At 40.1% G+C, this 25,255-nt stretch overlaps 1 protein-coding gene across 2 annotated transcripts in view; it reads left to right on the forward strand.

Moving 5' to 3' along the window:
- The window catches only part of RNF115 (ring finger protein 115), a 148,554-nt gene extending 127,356 nt beyond the window's left edge, over positions 1-21,198 (forward strand). Inside the window, exons 5-10 of one of the 2 annotated variants that reach the window (XR_005215257.1) lie at positions 10,779-10,850; positions 11,943-12,015; positions 12,962-13,055; positions 15,206-15,321; positions 16,071-17,472; positions 19,896-21,198. Coding sequence is in view for 1 of the 2 variants with exons in the window: in XM_037826177.1 (XP_037682105.1) it covers positions 10,779-10,850; positions 11,943-12,015; positions 12,962-13,055; positions 15,206-15,321; positions 16,071-16,202 (487 nt within the window). In the remaining variant the exon portion in view is untranslated. Of the gene's footprint in view, positions 1-10,778; positions 10,851-11,942; positions 12,016-12,961; positions 13,056-15,205; positions 15,322-16,070 lie in introns of both variants that reach the window. The other variant, XM_037826177.1, reaches the window with a different exon arrangement.
- Positions 21,199-25,255: the final 4,057 nt, after the last annotated feature.

Here is a 25,255-nt window from a genome sequence, read left to right on the forward strand (position 1 = left end):
GCGAAATAAGCCAGGCACAAAAAGAGAAATATTATATGCTACCACTAATGTGAACTTTGAAAAATGTAAAACAAATGGTTTATAATGTAGAATGCAGGGGAACTAGCAATAGAGAGCAATTAAAGAAGGGGGAACAATAATCCAAGAAGAACAGATAAGCTATTTAACGTTCTGGGGATGCCCAGGAATGACTATGGTCTGTTAATTTCTGATGGATATAGTAAGAACAAGTTCACAGAAATGTTGCTATATTAGGTAACTTTCTTGGGGTAAAGTAGGAACATGTTGGAAGTTAAGCAGTTATCTTAGGTTAGTTGTCTTTTTCTTACTCCCTTGTTATGGTCTCTTTGAAATGTTCTTTTATTGTATGTTTGTTTTCTTTTTAACTTTTTTTTCATACAGTTGATTTAAAAAAGAAGGGAAAGTTAAAAAAAAAAAAGAAAAAAACAAGGAAAAAAAAAAGATGTAGTGCCCCCTTGAGGAGCCTGTGGAGAATGCAGGGGTATTCGCGTACCCCACCTCGATGGTTGCTAACATGACCACAGACATAGGGGACTGGTGGTTTGATGGGCTGAGCCCTCTACCATAGGTTTTACCCTTGGGAAGACGGTTGCTGCAAAGGAGAGGCTAGGCCTCCCTATGGTTGTGCCTAAGAGCCTCCTCCCGAATGCCTCTTTGTTGCTCAGATGTGGCCCTCTCTCTCTGGCTAAGCCAACTTGAAAGGTAAAATCACTGCCCTCCCCCCTACAAGGGATCAGACACCCAGGGTAGTCAATCTCCCTGGCAACGTGGAATATGACTCCCAGGGAGGAATGTAGAGCTGGCATTGTGGGACGGAGAACATCTTCTTGACCAAAAGGGGGATGTGAAAGGAAATGAAATAAGCTTCAGTAGCAGAGAGAATCCAAAAGGAGCCGAGAGGTCGCTCTGGTGGGCACTCTTACGCACACTTTAGACAACCCTTTTTAGGTTCTAAAGAATTGGGGTAGCTGGTGGTGGATACCTGAAACTATCAAACTACAACCCAGAACCCATGAATCTCGAAGACAATTGTATAAAAATGTAGCTTATGAGGGGTGACAATGGGATTGGGAAAGCCATAAGGACCACACTCCACTTTGTGTAGTTTATGGATGGATGAGTAGAAAAATAGGGGAAGGAAACAAACAGACAAAGGTACTCAGTGTTCTTTTTTACTTCAATTGCTCTTTTTCACTCTAATTATTATTCTTGTTATTTTTGTGTGTGTGCTAATGAAGGTGTCAGGGATTGATTTAGGTGATGAATGTACAACTATGTAATGGTACTGTGAACAATCGAAAGTACGATTTGTTTTGTATGACTGCGTGGTATGTGAATATATCTCAATAAAATGAAGATAAAAAAAATATGCCTTTGGATTCAATTTGCAAGTATTTTGTTTAGGATTTTTGCATCTGTATTCATTATGGAGCTTGCCCTATAGTTTTCCTTTTTTGTTGTATCTTTATCTCGTTTTGGTATCAGATTGGTATTAGCTTCATAAAATGAGTTAGATAGTGTTCCTTTTTCTTCAATTTTTTGAAAGACTTTGAGCAGGAATGGTGTCAATTCTTTTTGGAAAGTTTGGTAAAATTCCTCTGTGAAGCCATTTGGCCCTGGGCTTTTATTTGTTGGTAGGTTTTTGATGACTGGTTAGATCTCTTTGCTTGTGATTGGTTTGTTGAGATCTTCTGTTTCTTCTTTGGTTAGTCTAGATTGTACATTTGTACCCAGGAAAAATTTGTCCATTTCCTCTTAAATTGTCTAATTTGTTGGCATACAGTTCATAGTATTCTTTTACGATTTTTTTTTTTTTTTATTTCTTTGGGATTCATTGTGATTATCCCACTCTCCTTTCTGATTCTGTTTATTTGGGTCTTCTGTCTTTCACTTTGTCAATCTGGCTAAGGGACTGTCAATCTTGTTCTTCTCAAAGAAGCAACTTTTGGTTTTATTTATTCTCTCTATTGTTTTTTGTTGTTGTTTTTCTCCAGCTTATTTATTTCTGCTTTATCTTTGTTATCTCTTTACTTCTACTTGCTTTAGGGTTAGTTTGCTGATCATTCTCTAGCCTCTTCAGTTCAGTTAGGACTTTGGTTTTAGCTCTTTTTTGCTTTTGGATTCAAGCATTTAGAGCTATAAATTTCCCTCTCACCACCACCTTTGCTGCATCCCATTGATATGCATGTTCTTGTTTTCATTTGTCTCTAGATAGTTACTGATTTTCTTGCAATTTCTTCTTTGACCCACTGGTTGTTTAGGAATGTGTTGTTTAACTTCCATATATTTGTGAAAGATCTGGTTTTTTGGTGGTTATCAATTTCTAGTTGCATTCCATTATGGTCAGAGAATGTACTTTGAATAATTTCAATCTTTTTAAATTTGTTAAGGCTTGTTTTGTGCCCTGTCATATGATCTGTCCTAGAGAATGTTCCATGGGCACTAGAAAAGAATGTATATCCTGGTACTTTGGGATGTAATGATCTATATATGTAGAACATTCCATAGGCGCTAGAGAAGAATGTATATCCTCAACTTTGGGATGTAATGATCTGTATATGTCCGTTAAGTCTAATTCATTTATCTTATTATTTAGGTTCCCAATTTCTTTATGGTACTCTGTCTAGTTCTAGCTATAGAAGAGAGTGGTGTATTGAAGTCTCCCACTATTATTGTAGATGTGTCAGTTGTTCTCTTCAGTTTAGCCAATGTTAGTCACATGTATTTTGGAGCTCCTTGATGGGGTGCATAAATATTTATGATTGTTACTTCTTCTTTGTGAATTGTCTCTTTTATTATATATGGTATCCTTTTTTGTGTCTTATGACATCTTTGCATTTAAAGTGTATTTTGTCCAATATTAGTATACCTAACCTCTGCTTTCTTTTGGTTGCAACTGGCATGGAATATTTTTTTCCATCCTTTCACTTTCTGTCTCTTTGTGTTGCAGTATCTAAGCTGAGTCTCTTGTAAACAGCATATCAATATGCCATACTTTTTAATCCCTTCTACCATTCTGTATCTTTTAATTGGAGAGTTTAATCCATTCGCATTCAAAGTTAGTACTGTTCAAGGGGGTTCTTGAACCAGCCATCTTATTCTTGGGTTTTTAGTTGTCATATCTATTTTTTTCCCCTTCTCCCTTTTTTTCCTTTAAGTTACCCTTACCAACTATACCCTTCAATTCTGTGCCCTTTTCCAGATCTCTCTCTCTCTTTTCTTTTTTTATCAGCCTGTAGAGCTCCCTTTAGTATTTCTTGTAGGGCAGGTCTCTTGTTTACAAATTCTCTGAGCATTGGTTTGTCTGTGAAAATTTTAAACTCTTTAGTTTTGAAGGAGAGCTTTGCTGGATAAAGAATTCTTGGCTGGCAATTTTTCTCTTTCAGAATTTTAAATATATCATACCACTGCCTTCTCTTCTCCATGGTGCCCCGTGAGTAGTCAGTACTTAGTCTAATGTTGTTTCCCTAGTATGTGGTGAATTGCTTCTCTCTTGCTGTTTTCAGACATTTGTCCTTCTCCTAACCATTTGACAATCTGGTCACTATATGTCTCCAGGTTGGTTTATTTGGATTTATTCTATTTGGAGTTCATTGGGACCTTTGATTTGCGTATTTATGTGGTTTAGAATGGTTGGTAAGTTTTCCCCAACTATGTCTTGAAATACTCTTCCTAGACCTTTACCCTTCTCCTTCTGGGATACCAGTGATTATTATATTTGTTTGTTTCGTGTTGCCCGTCGTTTCTCTGAGATCCTTTTCAAATTTTTAGATTTTTTTCACCATTTGTTCTTCTGTGCATTCACCTTTGATTGCCTAGTCTTCTAGTTCACCTATTCTTTCTTCTGCCTCTTCAAATCTGCTTTTTTTTTCTCTAGTATATTTTTAATTTGATCCACAGTGTGTTTTATTTACTTAAGATCTGCTAAATTTTTTTTACTCTTTCAAATTCTTCTTTATGCTCTTTTAGAGTTTTCTTGATTTCCTTTATGTGTTTAGCCATCTCACTGAAATTGTCTTGGAGATTTTTTGTACTGCTTTAATTAATTGCTCCATATTTTGTCTTCTGGCTTTTTAATTTGTTCATTAGGCTTGTCTATATAGTCTAGATTCTTTAAGTGCTTTGTCATTTTCTGTTGGCTTTGGGGCATTTGCTTGTCTTGATAAGGTTATTTTGGGAAAGTCAGGATTATTTGAGCATTTATGTATAATTTGGGAGAGCTACAGCTTGCTATCCCAGCAGGTGGCGCTCTTAAGCCTGTTTTCCCCGAACTTTTCCTGTGCACTGGGCAGAGTCCAATCTGGGTGGGGTTCCAGTTAGTGCACCAATTCTCTGTGTGTACTCGGGAATGCCTGCCCTGTGACTGCTCTGTAGGCCCTGAGCAGTTCGGCAGGGAGTCATTCAAGGGCACCTTCTAGATCAAATGTGCCCTGCTCCCTGCCTACCATGCACCTGTGAGTTTCTGGGTTGTGGGAGGGGCTCCTGATGCATTAATGGTATGTCGCTCTCTCCTATCCCCACTTTCTTGCCTGTGCACTCCCCTGACTTCTGTTGGAGAGTAAATGCTGCTTCCCGGCTTCCCTCACAAGATCTCCCAGCTCTCTTGCTGTGGACAGTCACCTCTCCAGCTAACTACCAAGGTATGTGCACGGGAGTGGAGAGCCACTGCTCGCTCCCTTGCCTGGAGGTTGTCTTGCCACTGCTGGTCCCAGGAGGCAGACCTGGCCAATAAACTCACCCTGTTCCTCAAAGCACCATCTCTCCACATTTTTGTCCACGTCCCTTCCACGTACTGTGGGGGACCCTCTGGCTGGTCACACTCTGAAGCCGTGGTCCCAGTCTAAATTAGACTTAACGGACATACATAGATCATTACATCCCAAAGTTAGGATATACATTCTTCTCTAGTGCCCATGGAATGTTCTACATATATAGATCATTATATCCCAAAGTACCTGGCCGCTGTCTAGTTTCTTTCATGGAGGAGAAGCCTGTTCTGCCTCATCTACTCCACCATCTTCCCAGAAGTTCCAAGACTCTTTTTGATCTTAGTATTTGATTTCCCTTCTAGACTCTGGGTTGATCTTTTTTGTCTTCTGTAGGTTGCTAAAATTAATACATATACACTCCCACACATACAAATACACTTACATACACACACTTCAGCTACTTATTACTTTAGCAAGAAAACATTTAATGTTTTTTTAAATTTTATTTTATTTTGAAATAAATTCAAATTTATAGGAACAGTTGCAAAAACAATACAAACCCCATACACAGGACTTCAGCATACCCTGACCCCCCTCCCCTGATACCCCAATCCACCAACTTTAACATGCTGTCACACCGCTATTTCTTTCCCTCCCTCCCTTCCTATCTATCATCCATCATCTATTGCTCTGTCTTCTGAACATATGAGAGCTAGCTGCACGCATCCTTGAACAAATACTATAATTCACATATACAATTCCCATGAACCAGAACATTCTTTTATGCAATCCTATTAAACGCAGCTAAGATGTACAAGAGATTCAACATTGATACAAAGCTTACATTCTATATTTCCTTTTTTTTTTTTCTCCTTATGTCTCAACTGTGTCCCTTTGAGCCTCCTGTCCTCCATCCTCATATCCCATCCAGGTCATCCTTGGCATTCAATTGTCATCTATTTAGACTGTCTTTTTTTTTTTCTTCTTCTTCTTCTCAATTGTGGAAACATATATATAGCCTATGTGTTGCCATTCCACCCCCTCCCTAGCATTCCGTTACTGGGATTAGTCACATTTAGAATGTTGTAGTGCTATCTCTTTCCCACCATCCATTACTAGAAATTTCCCTTCGCCTCAAACAGCAACCTTATACTCATTTCTTAACTCCCCATTGCCCCTTCCCCCATTTCTCTTAACCCATACTCCACTTTTCATCTCTATGGTCATATTCTCTGATAATTTCTTTGTGTTTACTGTGGGGCTTAAAATTAACCTCTTAAATCCATAACAGTCTTGTTTTTCTTTGATACCAGCTATGCCGGTTGAATGTATTATGTCCCCCAAACACCATTATCTTGGATGCAATCTTGTGGGGCAGACATTTTAGTGCTGATTAGATTGGAATTCTTTGAATGTTTCCATGGAATGTGCCCCACCCAACTGTAGGTGATAACTGATTAGATATTTCCTTGGAGGCGTGGCCCCACCCATTCAGGGTGGGCCTTGATCAGTGGAGCTATATAAATGAGCTGACAGGCAGAGGGAACTCAGTGTGGCTGTGAGTGATGTTTTGAAGAGGAGCTGCAGCCAAGAGGGGGACACTTTGAAGAAAGCACAGGAGCTGCAGATGAGACAGTTTGAAGACGGCCATTGAAAGCAGACTCTTGCTCCAGAGAAGCTAAGAGAGGACAAATACCCCAAGTGCAACTAAGAGTGACATTTTTGAGGAACTGCAGCCTAGAGAGGAAAGTCCTGGGAGAAAGCCATTTTGAAACCAGAACTTGGGAGCAGACGCCAGCCACGTGCCTTCCTAGCTAACAGAGGTTTTCCGGACACCATGGACCATCCTCCAGTGAAGGTACCTGGTTGCTGATGTGTTACCTTGGACACTTTATGGCCTTAAGACTGTAACTCTGTAACCAAATAAACCCCCTTTTATAAAAGCCAACCCATCTCTGGTGTTTTGCATTCTGGCAGCATTAGCAAACTAGAACACCAACTTAACTTCAATAGGATACATAAATTATGTTCCTATACTCCTCCATTCCCCCACCTTTTTATAGTTCTTGTCAAAAATTACATATTTTGCATTGAGGTCAAAACCACTGATTTGTCATTAGAGTTTGTGTATTTTATATCATGTAGGAAGTAAATAGTGGAGTTACAATTCAAAAATTATTGACTTCTGTTTGTATTCCATTGTGGTCAGAGAATGTGCTTTGAATATATTCAATTTTTTTTTTTTTTTAATTTATTGAGGCTTGTTTTATGTCCTGGCATATGGTCCATTCTGGAGAAAGAGCCGTGATCACTAGAGAAAAATGAGTGTCCTGGTGATTTGGGATGTAAGGTTCTATATATGTCTGTTAAAATTCTCTATATCTCTTTCTCCTTTCTTTGTTTTTCTGTCGGTACGGCTCCCTTCAGTATCTGAAGTAGGGCAGGTCTTTTATTGGCAAACTCTCTCAGCATTTGTTTGTGAAAAATTTAAGCTCTCCCTCAAATTTGAAGGAGAGTTTTGCTGAATAAAATATTCTTGGTTGGAAATTTTTCTCTCTCAGAATTTTAAATATGTCATGCCACTGCCTTCTTGCCTCCATGGTGGCCGCTGAGTAGTCACAACTTAGTCTTATGTTGTTCCCTTTGTATGTGGTGAATTGCTTTTCTCTTGCTGCTTTCAGAATTTGCTCCTTCTCTTCAGTATTTGACAGTCTGATCAAAATATGTGTTGGAGTGGGTTTGTTTAGATTTATTCTATTTGGAGTTCGCTGGGCATCTATGCTTTGTGTATTATATTGTGTAGAAGGTTTGGGAAGTTTTCCTCAACAATTTCTTTGAATACTCTTTCTAGACCTTTACCCTTCTCTTCCCCTTCTGGGACACCAGTGAGTCTTAAGTTTGGATGTTTTATTTTATCAATTGTATCCCTGAGATCCATTTCGATTTTTTCAATTTTTTTCTCCATTCTTTCTTTTGTTCTTTCATTTTCTGTTCTGTGGACTTCTAGGGCACTGAGTCATTGCTCAACTTCCTCTAATCTTGTATTATGAGTATCCAGAATCTTTAATTTGGCCATCAGTTTCTTTTATTTCCATAAGATCTGTTTTTTTATTTACTCTTGAAATATCTTCTTTATGCTCTTCTAGGGTCTTCTTTATGTTCCTTATGTCCTGTGCCATGGTCTTCTTCATGTCCTTTATATCCTTTGCCATGTTTTCGTTCCTCGATTGTAGTTCTTTGATTCATTGTGCCAAGTACTGTGTCTCTTCTGATATTTTGATTTGGGTGTTTGGGATTGGGTTCTCCATATTGTCTGGTTTTATCATATGCATTAAGATTTTCTGTTGTTTTTGGCCTCTTGGCATTTGCTTTGCTTGATAGGGTTCTTTCAAGTTGTAAAAAAAAGTACCAATCTGATTTTTCAGAAATACAAGTTGATGGTGTACACTTTCTCTAACTAACCAGCAGATGGCTTCTGTGAGTCACCTATACCCCTCAAGTCAGTTCTCCTCAACTTTGTCCTTGTGGTGTGTGTGGAAATGATTCTTGTGGGGTTCAGTTGGTGAACTCAGTTTGGGTGTGTTGCTGGAGCCATCCACCCTGAATATGGGGCATGTGTCCGGGTGGCTAGGGAGGCAGGGCAGCTTTAATATTCAAATCCCCCAGGTGTTCCTGGAGATTCAAGGCCGCTGCAAGAGTCTAAGCCTTCGTTTTATTTCTGCCCCAGACCCTTTCTGTCGCTGACCCACAAACCACCGGCATTGACGTAGCATCCCTGGGTTTTCCAAGTGGGTCCCCCTTCTCAGCTGTGATCTTCCAGGACCTCTGCTGAGGGAAGGCTGTGCTATGTCACAAGTGCGCACCATCCCTCAAGGGAAGCCCTGGGCCGTCGGGCCGTGCAGGAGCGCTCTCAGCCTGATGCCAAGATGGCTCAACGGGGTGTGTCAACCCCCCCCCCCCCCCCCACCTCACACAGTTCTTCCTTCCCAGCTCTGGGACAACTGGCATGGCTCTGGGCTGTGGGCACGGCCCTGGGTAGGAGTGTCTCCAGCCCGCCGGGAGCCAAATGCAAGCAGTGGGGTTTCTTTCTGCTTCCAGTTCTCCCCTCTGCTCCCCTGGCCCTGGGGGAATCTGCAACGGGCTATTCTCCACACCAGACACTGAGAGGCCAGCTCAGCCCGCTGCTGCCGTGCTTCGCTGCGTGGTTCCCACCGTTGCAACTGCAGCCACTCCTGGGTTTTTCCCTTTTTTTTTTTTTTTTTTTTTTAAAAAAGAACCAGTCCGTCTCCAAACGCCAACCCCCAGCTTCCCCACACCACAGCGCGGCTGCGGGTCTTTCAGCCAGCTTACTCACTCGTTTCAGAATGCCGATTCCCAGTTTCACCAAGTGTACGGCCCCTGTGGTTCTAGCAGACCTTGTCCAGCTGGTGCATCGCTGAAACCCTAATTTTTTTTTAATTGAAAAGGCAATTTAACTTTATTGTAACCCTCTTGAGATAATAAAACAGGCATCAACATTAAAAGATGGAGCAAAACTTCTTCAAGCGTCTTAACATTATGTTCAGGCCCAGACTGAGTTCATGCAAAGCATGGGCTACTGCTGCCGTGAGACCGAAAAACATGCCAGGCACAGAAGTAGACATAGATTTCTTAGGACTCAGGAATAGGAGAAATTCTCCATGGCGGTGGTCTGGAGGGATGGCACTCTGCAAAGGGACAGGGAGGGTATAAGGGGCAATATGTGTATGATTTTAGAACAGTCCATAGTATGAGGACATCAGGCTTCTAGTATAATCATTAAAGAGGCTTAAGACCTGATGTTAAGACCTAAGATTAATGTTTAAAACTAAGGTACCATCAGTGCTGTTCTACGTCCGTGATTACATTCTTCTTCCTCTGGGGAGATTGTTTACTTTCTCAAACTTTGGTGAAAGCAGTCTTGTTACATGTTTGGGGTATCATTCCTGTTTAGGAAGGGGCCTGGGCCCTGTACCACTACACCTTATTTCACTTTCTCTTAGTATCTGCAACATGCATAGTGCACCCTCTGCCCCATCTACCCAGCTGTCAGATTCTTCTTTTTTCCTCTTCTGTCCGCTTCAGTTACTCATTTATTCATTTAGATTTTTATTGAGTCCCTCCTATGTGCCAGGCCCTATGAATAAAAGGCCAGAGACCCATAGTTCTTTTTTTTAACTTTTTGTTTTTTAGTACTTCAGTCTTACAGGACAGTTACAAAAATAGTACAAACTGCATACAGAGAACTCGAACACATCCTTGTATCCTCAGATGCCTATGTCCACCAATTTAAATGATTTGCCATAGTTGTTGTATCACTAAGAGAACAGGAGATCTACGGGAATAAAACCTTCAGAATTTTTTAAATTTATTTTTTTGCTGAAATAACATCCCAATATCTTTTTGGATAACAAAGACCAACTCATTAGGATGAAGGAGTGGATAGATGTGTCATCTTAAGTGTTCGGAACAACACATGCCAAGCATGTGTATCTGTATTGTAAGCACTTGAAAAAACACCCTATGAGAGCTAATGTAGCATGTTGTTATATACTTGTAAAATAGAATTATTCTCAAACTTTAAGACAACCAAACAATAATGGAATGCTTTAAATATTATATAGAAATCCATTGTGTAAAACACATAAAAAATGGAACAGTTCTTGTTAAAAGGAGGTGGACCCAGAACCCCCAAAACCCCACTGGCTCAACATCCCTTTCAGCCTTTCCTCATATTGATGCCAGGGAGCCAAGGAACATAGTCTGAAATTTATACCATGCATTCAGACCCCTTTCCAACCTAATTCACAAAAATCTATTAATCCTTGAGATAGCAGAGCTCAGGAAGATAACCATAATAGCAAAAAGCATGCTATCAGGTGGCAGACTGATTTCTGGTGATATCTCTTATGTAGTGATCAGTGAAAAGCTATTGTGGTTTGGGAGGGAATTGGTGATTGGCCTGCCTTGGATTGCTACGGAGTTCTTTCATTTGCCTGTCATCTCACCTCATTTTTTCTTCTCCAACAGAATACTACAACAGATTTTTGCGGGATTCTTTGTAAATTCTGCAGTTCCTGGATCCCCACACCCTTTTTCCTGGTGAGTAACGAATTGCCTCCCATCTCACTCTGCTACAGTAGCATCATTTTAGGTGCTGTATAGTTTCTACTCTACCATCTCAGAGACAAAGTGTTGCACAGTGAAAAAGTAGATGTGACTGGTAGGCTGTTAGACTACCCTTATCTGCTGAGACCCAAACTTAATCAGAACTTACTTTTTATTGGCATTGGATATGTCTGGTTCCATTTATATTCTGGTCTGAGAGTTGTGTTGATGAGGGGAATGAGAGGATCCCTACCAGGCTTGGTATCTGATTTGTGGGTTTCCCCTCTAGATCACATGGGAAAATTTTACTCCTTAAGAATTTCTGAAATTGAAAAAAAAAAAAAAGTCCCAATTTCCTTTTTCCAAAGTAAGGAGTTTTATCAGAAGAAACAGAGGCTATAATTTATTGTCAGAGTGAAGTGACACTTTTGTATGGTAGGGGTTAAAGGTGGGTTTTCCTCTTGCCTGGATATTCTGCTGCTGACTCTCCCCCAAAGGCTTCTTTCAGAGTAACCTCAATCCTTCACACAGTAATCCTGTTTTCTAGCCTATAGTTTCCGAAAACATGATCTACGCAAAGAGTCTGAGCCTCCATCATCCAGAGTACCAGCAGCTCCAAAGAGAGGTGCTGCCAAGACCCTTTTGTAATTGCTTTAAGTTGTGATTCAGAGAGACTGCTATGGCTGCTTCTCTACCTAAAAGTTCCTCGTAGTCCAGGCACAGACAACCTCACAGAATGAGGGAAGTCTGCTATAGACTTCAGCTAGCCACAAAGCAAGTCTATCTATGTTAATCGAAATGGGCACAGAGAAGACAACCTTTTTGCTTTGACATGTCATGTGGTTCTTTATGTAGCTTCGTATTTTGTGTTCCATTCAGTAAAGTAAAAATTCTTAGAGAATGAGAAACTATCTTGGATAATCTGTTTGACCTTGTATAAAAAGATAACTTCTTTGACATTTGATTCTGTAGAACTGGTGGCTTTTAAGCTCTGAGAGAGACAGGATCCCTCTGCCAATTTTTCTTACAGTATAAGGCAGACCCTGGTCACTCCATCTAATGCTGTCTGTCTCATCTCTTGTGTAGGAACGGGATGCTGCACTCCAACCCTGGGGACTATGCCTGGGGTCAGACAGGGCTTGATGCCATTGTTACCCAGGTGAGGAGCTGCCTTTTGAGGGTCTGTTCAGTGTGTTTCATAGTTTACAGACTTTCTGCTTTTCTTCTGCTACTTTCTGAAATGGTAGTCACTCTGCTTTCTCTGATATTTTGAGCTTGTGGGTGTCCAGTTTACTAAAGGGTGAAATGGTTTGGGGGGTTTAGCTCAGCATTCATGTATCTCCCTATGTCCTAGGGACTTTCTAGAAGATGATTTCACCTCCACAGGAAAATAGACTTCTCTTATAACAAAAAGTGTATTGTATTTTGGGTCTCTTGTTCAGTCCAGTGGGGATTCCATTAACAAATACTCCACAAATAAAAGAGGATAACCTCATGTGTTGAAGCAGGGATTTCTGCTAGATGGAGTAGAGTAGGGAAAGGAAGCAGAGAAAAAGATTCTCTCATGCCATGTATAATTGCTTCCACTATATTTATTTTAATTTGATTGGTTTTTCATTCCGCTTGTAAATTGCTGAGAACAGAAAACATGTCGTTTATATTTGTCTTCTCGTAAGCAGTAATTACCTATTTCTTGGCTAACTTTATGCTATTTTCTATACTCTCACCCTTTTCTTCCTTTTAGCAGAATGAAGTTTTTGGTCCAGTTAATTGTTTCTTTTTATTAAGCTGCATTCTTATTCATGACATCACAAACCCTTTGCTGCATTTGAAGTTGTTTTATGCCCAAAAGTGGTCCTTGCAATGATGTAGCTGTCTGTAGGCTTATGTTAATGTCACTCTGAAATTGTAAAGTAATTATGACTATTCTGGCAGCAGGAAACAGGAAACTTGAGCCTCTCAGACCTTGTAGAAATAAGAGTAACTAACATTTCTAATATCTGTACTGTTTATTCTCAGCTGGAGCACTTCTCTCGCCAGGGATATTGAGATGTCTGCTATTTTTCTTCTTCATCTTATTTTTCTACTTTTTTTCTGTTTGGTAGCTTTTAGGACAACTGGAAAATACAGGCCCTCCCCCAGCTGATAAGGAAAAGATCTCATCTCTTCCAACAGTGACAGTAACTCAGGAACAAGTTGGTAGGTTCATTTTCTTACTTATTCTCATCTTCTGATTTCAAAGTCCCAGTTTCTTCCTATGCTAAGGATTTTCAGGTGAAGCTAATAGCAGTCTTTAAATTTCTACCTGGGTGCCAGACGTGAAAGGTACCTACCTTTTCATTAGGTTTGTCAGTGGATATATCCTGAGCACTTACCATGTTCCATTTCTAGAAGCCAGGGCAAATAAAGAGGTACAAAGATAGATATAATACTTGAATACTTAAGGAACTTATTATAGGAAACAAAACTTATCAAATGATTTAGGCAGTGCAAGAAATAGCATTAAACAAATGATGCTGGTTTTGGGGTAGGAAAGGGAAAAAATGGGAGCCTGGGGATTTGTTTCACGTATACCGTATGTCAGGCATACTTAGGTACATTAGATATAGGTATTTTCTTATTTTATTTATAAGCACTGATGGAATATAGTGATAAGAGACATAATTTTGGACTGGGGGTTTCTTTTGTCACAAATTCAGGTTTAGAGTCAGAGAAGATTTTAAAGACAAGATGGCAGTCTTAGGAGAGATCATTCTATTTAACAGAAAGGATCAACCAATATGAGAATATCAGCACGAACATGCTGTCTGAGTCAGATAAAAGGAGAATGACCTTATTGAACCTGAAATAAAATCTCTTTTTTGGGAGTAATGGGAGGTATGACTGGATAAGAAGTGTGGGACCATGTTAAAGAGGGCCTTGAAAGTGGCAGAGAAGTTAGGTCTGGATATTTAGGTAGTAGGGAAGTTTTTTAGGTCCCCAAATGGAGGAATGAGGGAATTTAACTTTTTTAGAGAGGATTGGTTTGGAGGTAGTGTGTAAAGTAAATTAGAAGGAGGAGAGAGCAGAAGCAGGGATTTAAGAGGCAGTCCAAGTAGGGTTCAGGTGATGGTGGCAATGCTAACAGAAAGGAAAGGGTGGACTCAGAAGATCGTTTTCAAGATAGGCTTTCATCACTGATTGCATAATAGGATGAAGGAGTAGGGAGGGCCAAAGATAATTCTAAGATCTTGCAAATTTGAAATTATAAAGGTAATGCTACCATCATTAGGGATGGGCAAGTTGTGAGTGGACCCTGGTTTGGATAGGGAGATCATGTGACATTTTAAATTTTTTATTTGTTGATTTTGAGGTGAGAGCTAAGAATCCAAATAAAGATGAGCTGCAGATTGAATCCTATGAAGCTGGTATTAGGACAGATTAGCTGGTAGCAAAGTAAAGGATATATCTGCGGGGTTGAGGCCTGGAGTCAGGTAGACTGCCTGGGAGTTCATTGCAGTAGACTGGGCATGAAAAGTAAAGCTAGAATTTGGGTGAAGGTGGTGGGAATGGAGAGGAAGGAGTGAATCTTTTAAGTGGTAGTCTTACTCCATATGCTTTGAGCTCTGTGGGAGATGGAGCATACTCCATGCAATAGGGAGGGGGACAGACTAGCTGGTATTATTAGCCAAACTTGAGAAACTCAGAACTCCCAGTATACTTTATGGCCATTTCCTCCCACTGGGGAGGGCTTCCTGTGTGTAGACTTAAAGGCCTGAACTACATCTAAGCTTTGAAATTCTATAGCACCACCTCCTGGTACAGCTCTTAATTAACATCTTGTGCCGAGGGCTTTAGGGCAGCCATGCTGAAAGAGGCTGAGTAATGTGGAAAAGAGCAGGGTAAAAGTGGCTTGAGACACTAAGTAGGAACCAATAAGATTGTTGAGATGAGTCCATCTGTTGGTTGTGGTTGATAAGGTTGCCAGTGTTTCCTAAGTGGAAACTGACTACCAAAAGTTTATCACAACATTTGGGAAATTGGTTTTCCAGATAATCTAAGTCCCAATTTATTTAACTCGTTAAATGGAAAAGTGGGCCTTGTGCAGTTTCTAGCTAGACCTTGTTAGAATAGGCCCCATTCTTTATTCCTCCTTTCATACTTCTGTCTACTACCATCCCCACCCTCCACCCCAAGTTTGAAATAGAACCCATGCTTCTTATCTGCCTTGCACTTGGATGTACCTTTTTTTTTTTTTTTAAATCTTCTGTGTCTTTTCTTTATGCATTCATGGGTTGTTAGAGACATCAGGTTAGGGGTCCCACCTTCTCTTTCTTGTTTACTTTAAAAGGCATTTCTTCCTCCAACAGAAATGGGTTTAGAGTGTCCAGTATGCAAAGAAGATTACATGGTTGAAGAGGAAGTCCGGCAGCTACCCTGCAACCACTTCTTTCACAGTAGTTGTATTGTGCCATGGTTAGAACTGGTGAGTACAGTCAGCTGTGATGAGGGCATCTATACCAGTCACTTCTTCTGGGAAGATGGTTCAGAGTAAGGGTGTAGTTAGCAGATCTTAGAGTCAAGTAGATCAGATTTTTGGCCCATAAGTATCTGGCTAACTCCTAGTGCCAACATTATTGTTTTTTTTTTTTTTTTAGATTATTATCTCTTTAAAACATCTCTGTCTCTAGACCAGGGGTTGGCAAACTTCAGCCCACAGGCCAAATCTGGGCTGTCAACCTGCTTTTGTAAATAAAGTTTTACTGGAACATAGTTATGCCCCTTTGTTTACAAATTGTCTATGGCTACTTCTGTGTTAAACTGACAGAGTTGAGTAGTTGCGACAGACAGTAATGGCCCACAAGCCTAAAATAGTTACTATCTCTCCTTTAACAGAAAACATTTGCCAACCCCCTACCCCAGACCATATGGGAAGTAGTGAGCAGTTATCCTTCTCTGATATCCCAGATCATTGTTTCTAGTGTTAACTATGGTTAGTTTGCTGGTCTAGAATTCTTTCTGTCTATTCTGCTTAAAGTTTTACTTGGGAGATATCCTGGTGTCACATCTTGGAGCCCAGTATGCACTGTGTGAGGATGCATGTCCTTTTTGTTTTTCTAGCTACTCAGTCATAGATAGTTTTTGTTGTGCCAAGTCTCAGGGCTCTTTCAGTGTTTAGTACCCATAGCTTCTCAGGTCAGGCTATTCACATGGACTGATATCTTTCTGTTTCAGCATGACACGTGTCCTGTATGTAGGAAGAGTTTAAATGGTGAGGACTCTACTCGGCAAACCCAAAGCTCTGAGGCCTCTGCAAGCAACAGATTTAGCAGTGACAGCCAGCTACATGACCAGTGGACTTTCTGAATCTAAAGCCCACACCTGAGCCAGGGCTGTGGTAGTCTACTTAGCCACAGCTATTAACTGAATCAAACAAAAAATAGTAGGTGGATTTAGGAATCTCATAAGAAACCCAACACGTAATGTTAATGCAATGAGTTTTTCCTCTTCAAATTTAAAGTTAGTATCTAAAGATGGAATTGTATGTACAACCAAATGCCTCTTATTCCTGAATTAAGAGTGATAATTTTATAAGTGTGAAACTTAATTATGTGGCTCCCCCCCCCCCCCCCCGAATAGAATCAGTTCCTTAAAGTCAGGCTAGGGACCTGCTGTCTGTCATGCTGCCTTACCATTAGTGTATTTTTTAGCAAATACAGTGGAAACAGAACCCTAACATCGTGCTGATATAAGTCCCTTTGTCTTAATTGTTTGGAAAAGTGCTGCTCTTGGCTACATTAGCCATGAGGCAAGGTCAAATTAATTCAGGAATCTGAAACTAATAGTTCTGTTTTGTCTTGATCCTGAAAGCAAATCAAAGAAAAATTGAAGTGGGAAGGAGAAAGTGGTATATCATTATACTTTTTGGTTTGCTCATTTTAATTTTTAAAGACTACTTCAGGAGATACAGTTTCTCCCAGAAACCAGCATGACTTGTCTTAGGAGCTTGGGTAGAACCTGATTCTGGTCCCGTTCTGGGAATGAAGCTAGCAGTATGTGGGCACAAAGGGACAGAAGTTTGAAACCTTTGGTTCTGATGTTTTTTAATAACTCCCCACTCTGTTTATTGTCTCTTATCCTGCAGACCTTAAAATAATTTCCTTCACAGAAATGGGATTACTTTATTACTGCTTTCACAGCCAGTTCACTGTTTTTGATAATTCATTGTTCTTCAGGAATCGAAAATTATTCAGTGTCTCATTTTAATGTTTAAAGCCTATTTTTTTTTTTTTTTTTTTTTTTATCTCTGAAACTTTCCTGTTCTACTTGGTTCTGGCTCCACTTAGAATCAAACTGATTGTTGTGATCATGCCTAAAACAACTTGACCTAGGAGAGGTGGACCTTATTATTTTTTTTTTCCAACCTAAAAGTGCCCCATGCATATTTGCATGGCTCTTTGAAGCATTTCAGTGTTTAAAGTTGAATAAATGAAGAAAGTCAAGAATATTGTTGGAACTTCAAAATGTCAAAAGGAAATGATGGGGACATGTAACAGCTGTTAGTCCACGTAAAAGGGGATTTGTGTGGTCACATCAGCCCTTCCTGGTTTACCAGAACACAGAAGGTCACTCATTGGTGAGTCTGTTTCTTGGCTAGGAGGCTTTCCTCAGTTTTTGTTGACTATCATACACTGATTTTGGGGGTGAGGGAAGGGGGTTGGAGACATCTTTGCCCATACTTTGGTAGAGGATGTAAGAGTAGGAGAGGAAAGAGAGAAAGTGGGAGAGTGGTCTGCTGAACTAATAACCCACCTATTAAAACAGTGACCAGAAGGTGTGATTCAGGTTGGGCCCAGAGTGAATAAAAGCTGTTTTCTCATATGCCTGTCCTACTACATTTCTGTAAAAAGTTTTCTTTTGGGGAATGTGAGCTATTTACTATGGCTATTGAAATGTAGCCTGAAAATACACATTGGTTTTGAATTGGGGATAGGGAGAGGAAAAGGAAGGTGAGAGGGCTGTTACAAATATTTGGCCACTACTTAGATGGGTGAAGGCCATGATGCTGATGTTTGAGCACATTGTAGTTTTCAAGTGGAACAACAACAGTTGTCTCAGAAAAGTTATGACTGCCTGGAAATTTTTGTCTGTCAGTGTCTGGAAATGCCAGGACGGGCTGCTGTACTTTTACTTAGGTTGTCTAGAGAAATAGAAAGGATCCAAGTAGCTTCACAAAGGGATGGAAACCCTGGATAGGGTTTTGCCTTTTCATTGCACAGTATCTCAAACAGTAAACAGCGTTCCTGAAATTTTCTTCACTTTTCCTGCTCTGATAGATAGAGGACGTGAGTCTTATTTTGCTATTTCTGAGACCCATCCCACTTAAGTTTTCCCAAGTGAATAGTGACTCTGAGAAAGTTTCCTTGGCTTAGAGAATTCACTGAGAACTAGGTTAAATGGGAGGAAATGTGTGTGGATGAGGATCACTCTGCTGTGTACATCATTTCTATTTTTCCTCCTTAACCTAAATTAACCGGGAAGTTCAAGGTGCCTCACATTCCAGGAAGAAACATTGCAAATTCATTAGTCTAACACCGGAATATGGCTGGGATTAAGAAATTTATTTATTTCTGGGAATGCCTTGCTGTTAAATATTTCTAACACAGTATAGATAACCTGAACTGTTCAGGTGTTTGTTCCTTTATAGCTGGATGGTTTACAGACTCAGGAATCTAACCCCTTCATAGGAGTCAAGAGAGAGATAATTCAGCTTTCCTTGATTGTCAGAAGAGAAAACTGGTGTGATTTCAGATCTTGAGCCCTTCTGTAAATTTGAGGCCTTTATATTCGTATTAAATGACCTATCCTTTTAAATTCCATGCAGAGCTGAACAGATTGATTTCTTATCCATGAATGTCTTCTTTATCTTCCTCTTTTCCATTACAATTTGAAGGAAGAAAGAAGAAAACTGTTTAGCACATAATTAGGAGACACTTCCCAGAGATTGATGGACTTGGAGGTTGAGAGATTATATAGGGTAGCTCCTTGCTGGCCTCCCAATTTGCTTCATCTGGGTACCTTCCAGTATGGATTAGTCTAACCCATCTTAATATAGGTTAGTTCTGGCTGGACAGAACTGGGAAGTGGGGTGGGAAGGGCAGAAAGGTGAACACTTGGCTGATATCTACAACATCTTTAAAGTTTCTGAGATAGTGAGTTGGGGGCAGGGAGAATAATCCAGGTATTAACATTTAATTTTTCTTTAAAGTTCCTATTGTCATTTCTCTGGAGGGTTGAAAAACTTAGTAATCCAGAATGACGTTTTGTCTCTGATGTTATACCTTCTTGACTTGTAATGTTTATTTTATAAGAAAAAGGAATAACTCTAGGCAAAGGATGTGGAAAAGACTTAATTGAATAAGCTTCCTTAGCTTATTATAAATTGGAGTTGTCAACATTTGTTGCATAAGAATTGGGCAAGTGCTTACTAGATGTTTCCTTGAGCAGTAATTTGGGCCAATAATTTGTTCTCTAAGTTGTAAGGAACATTTGGGGGGAAGAAGTTATTTTCCTCCCAAACAAGTCTTACTTTAATTAAATAGTTAATGGGAAAAAAAAAATCCTATTTATGTCCTTCTATTTCAGCTACATATGCTTGTGTATGTGTGTGTGTATTTATACTGGAGGAAGAGAAGATATGGTGGACACAGCTGGAGTAAGCAGGGATACAGTGGAGGGCTGGAGCCCACTGACTGATTATTTCATTATACATACATTTAGGCCCTTGTGTCTGTCTTTGGGGTACTGTTGGCTTGGGCAGACACCCTGCTATATGGTCTGTGGTGAAGGGATTCACTAGAAGTAAAAACTTAGTCATTTCTGAGGGTTGAAAAGAAATGACTTTGAGGACGGGCTGTTTGTTCCCCCTTTATTGCTTCTGTGTTATAATTAGTTGAACTGACATACAATTATCAAATATAAAAAAAAAAATTATTGATACCAAATTGACTTCTCTCATGATCTTATACATGCTTTACTTTCTTTCTCTTTGGTTTCCAGGTGCTGTTTCCCCAAGGAATACAAATTAAATATATCAGTTTTAACAAAAATTATTTAGGAGGGAAATATAGGCTGTGTCTGTTTTAAAAGAAAAAGAAAAACAAAATGGCCACTGGGGTTTTTGGAGATTGAGGGACACTTCAGAGTTGGTTGCTAGAGCTGATCTAGGCACACCGATGACAGATTTTTAAGACAAGAAGGAACAAGGCTGGTGAGTAGATAATAGGATGTTAGGGAAACCCCGTCTTTGGCTTCTTTGATAGAGAGGTGGAAAGGTAAGAGTGCTGTTTATAAGAGTAAATCAGCCAGATTTTGGGGTGACTATCAGGGGAGAATACTCTTATTAAGAGTTTCCAAGATGAATCTCAATGTGAGTTCTGATGCGGAGAGTTGGGGCAAAGATTTAATGGGATAAACATACTACAAATTGCTATATGGGGTGAAGGGGGTGCAGGGAAGAATCATAGCTTGCAGTAATGTCAGCCAGTACCTCAGCACTCAGGATGGGAACCACAGGAATACTCCAAGGATTTAAAAAAGAATGCATAGAATATAATGCATACAACTGGATATCTTTTCCAGGGTCAAAATAGAGCCCTTTTCTGATCCAAAGGACATTAAGAAGTTTTGATGTCTCATACCTGCCAAAGACAAGTGGAATTATAGGTATTCAACTCTAAGATCTTATGTATATATATAAACTCTATGTTTTGCTGCCAAATTACACTTAGGTGGTATCACAGAAGTGGAGTCTATATGTTGCCTTTCCTTTTTCAACTAGGATACTTAAAATTGTGAATCATGTTTGTGGTCCTTTACCTTTTTAAATAAGAGGTACCATTTTCAAGGTCCCAATATTGTTAGACTCACTCTCAAGGTGATAGCTGTATTTTAGTATCTTTTGTTGAAAAAACAAACAAAAAAAACACCTGCTATAATTTTAGTAATGCTTTTAAATTAATTTGTCTTTTATTAGTCACACCAGCATCTACATTCAATTGAAATATAGTATATATTCATTCTTGTAAGATATATTATTTATTCCGACTGAACACAATGCTTATACAGATTCCTTTTAATAACCCCAGGACCTTACAGAGATTCAAAACCCATGGGTTGTCACTCATAGAGATTTGAGGTTAAGATGTGTGTCCAGAAAACTACCTATTCATGCATGGAGGTCTGTAGGCTTAAATGAAATCAGTTGTATCACACAGTTTGAAAGCCAAGATATAAATATTTGAAATGTCTGTTTAACTGAGTCTTGAGATAAGCAGAATAAATAAAAAACTTTTAGAAGTGAGATACTTGACTTGTGGCTACTTTGGTTATTCTGCTTAGTTCAAGTCAGAGCTAATAGTCTAATGCTTTTGAATTTCTTAATAAACTTGGGTGGTGATCATGTGTCATTTTTGCACATTTTTAGGTTGGCTGTGATTAAGATAGCGCAATGTGTGAAACCTTTTCTGTAGTTGGGACATGCCTTTGTGAGACTTCTAGGGTTTTAGAAGATTCTCAATAGTAAAAGGAAGCAAAAGACATTTCTACTCACATCAGTTTAAAATTCAGTTAGAAACATAAAACTAATATACTAACAGGTAAAGAAAGATTAAAGGGAATGTGGTTTAATGGAGAAAGCCAGGCTTTGGGGTCAGAATTCAAATGACTCTGGGTTCAAACACCAGAGTCTCATTTGATCCTCAGAACAAGCCTGAGGAAACAGAAGATAGAGTAGATAATATCCCATTTTACAGATAAGTAAACAGAAATAGCATCTCAAAACTTAATTTGCCCAAGGACACATAGGTGGTATATTGCAGAACCAGAATTTGAATCCGGGTCTTTTAATTCCATCTCTAATCTTTTTTCCACCATAGGACACAAAATCACAATTCCTTAGTTTGAGATTCAAGAACATACCTTAGTTGCCTCTTTTGGCCTTATCTCTGTCTGTTCCCACAAACTTTAGCTCCCACATTTGACAAGTCCCTGCCAAGGGTCACAGGCAAAATCGATTTCCTTTTATAGGCTTTCAATTTAGCTGCAGCAAAATTTTGTTCCTACCTCTTTATTCATGTAGTTCCTCCTACCAGGAATATCCTGCCCCTTCCTGTTTGCTTAACTATGACAAGAGAACATCTATCTGTCCAAAAAGAAAGAAAGACAAAAGGATTCGTAAGTTGGGGGGTGGGGAAGGGGGAGGCTAAAAATACTGTTATGGGCATTTATTTAAAAAGAGTGAAATGCCAAAGAGGTTGATAAGTTAGGACCAAGGAACTTAGTTGGTGCTAGACAGTTGTAATCTGTTGTGTACCTTGGCTGCATAAATCTTTCTCTTCCAGCAGTGCTCTGTGGATGCTGTTGAGCACCAATTCTCATCGTTTCCTTATTTTCATGTCAAGTCAGTCACTGGAGTCTGGCTGTCTTCCTCTCCTATTCTATCTTTGCTTGTTCACTCTCTCTTCTTTTTACAGTGTTAAATAAAAATCTCTTCCAAAAAAATTGGTATTCTCATTTTGTTTGGCTTGCTTGATTCTTTTACTGTGTTGGAGGGTGTGCCAGTTTGAATGTATTATGTCCCCCAAAATGCCATTATCTTTGATGCAATCTTGTGTGGGTAGACAAATTTAGTGTTGATTAGTTTGTAATTCTTTGAGCATTTCCATGGAGATGCGACCCACTCAACTGTAGTGATACCTCTGATTGGATAATTTCCATGGATGTGTGGCCCTGCACATTCAGTGTGGGCCTTGATTAGTTCACTGGAGCACTATATAAGCTCAGACAGAAGGAGCAAGCTTGCTGCAGCCTAGAGGGACACGTTAAACAATGCACAGGAGCTGAGAGAGAAGCTGAAGCTTACAGAGACATTTTGGAGACGGCCTTTGAAAGCAGATTTTGCTCCAGAGAAGCTAAGAGAGGACAAATGCCCCAAGAGCAACTAGGAGTGGTATTTCTGAGGAACTGCAGCCTAGAGAGGAACGTCCTGGGAGAAAGCCATTTTGAAACCAGAACTACAGAGCAGACGACAGCCATGTGCCTTCCCAGCTAAACAGAGGCTTTCCAGACACCATTGGCTATCTTCCAGAGAAGGTACCCTGTGTTGATGTGTTACCTTGGACATTTTATGGTTTATGTAACCAAATAAACCCCCTTTTATAAAAGCCAATCCATTTCTGGTGTTTTGCATCCCAGCAGCATTAACAAACTGGAACAGAGGGGAAAGAGGAAAAGTTGTTCTGGGGTACAAAAACATACTTGCTTACTCAATATTTGAGTTAGAAGTCTGTGCCAGCTACTTGAGTTAAAGCTGTTCTTTTTATTTACCAGTGACTGAGGCAGGAAGAAGGGCATATTTGCTCTGGCGGTAGGGGGGAAAAGGCAAATAGTACACTCAATTGTCCCACTGCTTTTTCCCCAGATTCTTGGTATATTTAGTATCACTTCCCCTGTGCCCTGTTTCTTTCTTCTCTGTGCATATTATAATGTGAAATATACCAAGCTAGGAGATCCAAAATGGCAGATTAGGAGAGACAAGAAAATTCTCTGTGAAAAACACTAGATAAAAGACAGAAAGTGCTCCAGGATACCAGTTCCAGGGTCCCACTGGACTTACATTTCCGTAGTGATTGAGCAGTTGGAGAAGTAAAGAGCCTGCATTCAGAGTCATGTAAGTCTTTGATCCAAAGAGCTGCTGGGAAAGGCAGCCGGACTCGCACTGTGGTTGGAGGCAGGTCAGAGTGGGTCCTGGGGAGTGGCCAGAGGGACGGCAGTGGGAGTTGCTGTCGAGCGCAGCAGGGAGTCCCTTCCACACCCTGGGCACATGCCTTGGTAACTGGCGTAAGTGATAGCCCTTTACACACCCACAGCAAAAGGCCCCTGAGTTAAGGACAAGCTGCTGCAGCAAGTAGACGATTGCGGAAGTGGGTTATTTTCCATGCCCCGCTCAAGCGTCTTTGAAGTGGGCTGGGAGACACCCCTTCACAGCACTGCAGCCCAGAGCCTCCTCAAGGGACCTTGGGATTCAGCTGGCTTGTGACAGTGCAACTCCTCCCCTGCAGAAGCCCACGGGGTACACAGCTGAGAGGCAGGGGAACTGCACTGGAAGTGACAGGAGCCCTATACCAAGCCCAGGGACTTGTGGGTCCACAGCAGAGAGGGCTGAGGGGAGTCTGAGCTGAAGGGGAGGACGCCTGCCGCAGCCCTAGGGTATCACAGCCACAACCCTGGGAACCAGTGGGAGTACTGGGTCTTAAAGCTGTCTTCCCTGTCAAACTGTACAGGGCACAACCCCTAACCACAGGACTGGTCGTCCCCATTGCACATAGAAAATTGGTGCACTAATTGGATACCCACATGGTTTGGACCCCCACTTGCTGTATAAACTAAGTTGGGGAGATCTGGATTGAGGATAAGAAGTGGCTCAGGAGTGCCATCTGCTGGTAGGTCAGGGAAAGTGCATTGCATCAAGCTGTAGCTCTGTCAAATTATAGATAATTGTTAAAGTAACCCTGCATACCCTAAAAGAACCCTATCAGATAAACAAATGCCAAGAGGCCAAAAACAACAGAAAATTATAAAGCATGTGAAGAAACCAGAAGATATGGATAACCCAAATGCCCAAATTAAAAAATCAGAGAAGATACAGAACTTGGAGAAATTAATCAAAGAAGGAATCACAAACACCAATACCATGGCTCAGGAAATAAAGCACATCAAGAAGACCCTAGAAGAGCATAAAGAGGAATTTGCAAGAGTAAATAAAAAAAAAAAAAAGATGATCTTAAGGAAATAAAAGAAACTGTTGATCAAATTAAAAATATTCTTGATACACACAGTAGTAGATTAGAGGAAGCTGAGGAAAGAATAAGCAAACTGGAAGAGTGCCGATTGGAAAGTGAAAGTACAAAAGAAAGAATGGAGAAAAAAATCAGAAAATTCAAAATGGATCTCAGGGATATGATGGACAACATGAAGTGCACAAATATAAGAATTATTGATGTTCCAGAAGGGGAACAGAAGGGCACAGGACTAGAAGAGTATTATTCAAAGATGTTGTTGGAGAGAAATATACCAACCTAAAGAGAATCAGCTTTATTTTGCTGTAACTTTTTTTTTTTAATAAATTTTTTTTTCTGGTACAAGACTTGCAAAGCTGTAGAAAGCAAAAGGGTTATATTACTGCCTCAACTTATAGTTGTTATAATAAAGAGTCTGACTTGTCCTGGGATGTGTGTTTCATAGGTCCTCATGACTGGAAAGAGAATAGAAAAGGGAAGAAGGAACATATGTGTTGTATGTTATTGTTGAAGTTGAGGTCATAATCTTTAGCAAATCTAACTGACCCTGGTGGAAGTGGG

Source organism: Choloepus didactylus, chromosome 2 (assembly GCF_015220235.1).
Source record: "Choloepus didactylus isolate mChoDid1 chromosome 2, mChoDid1.pri, whole genome shotgun sequence".
Lineage (NCBI taxonomy): Eukaryota > Metazoa > Chordata > Mammalia > Pilosa > Megalonychidae > Choloepus > Choloepus didactylus.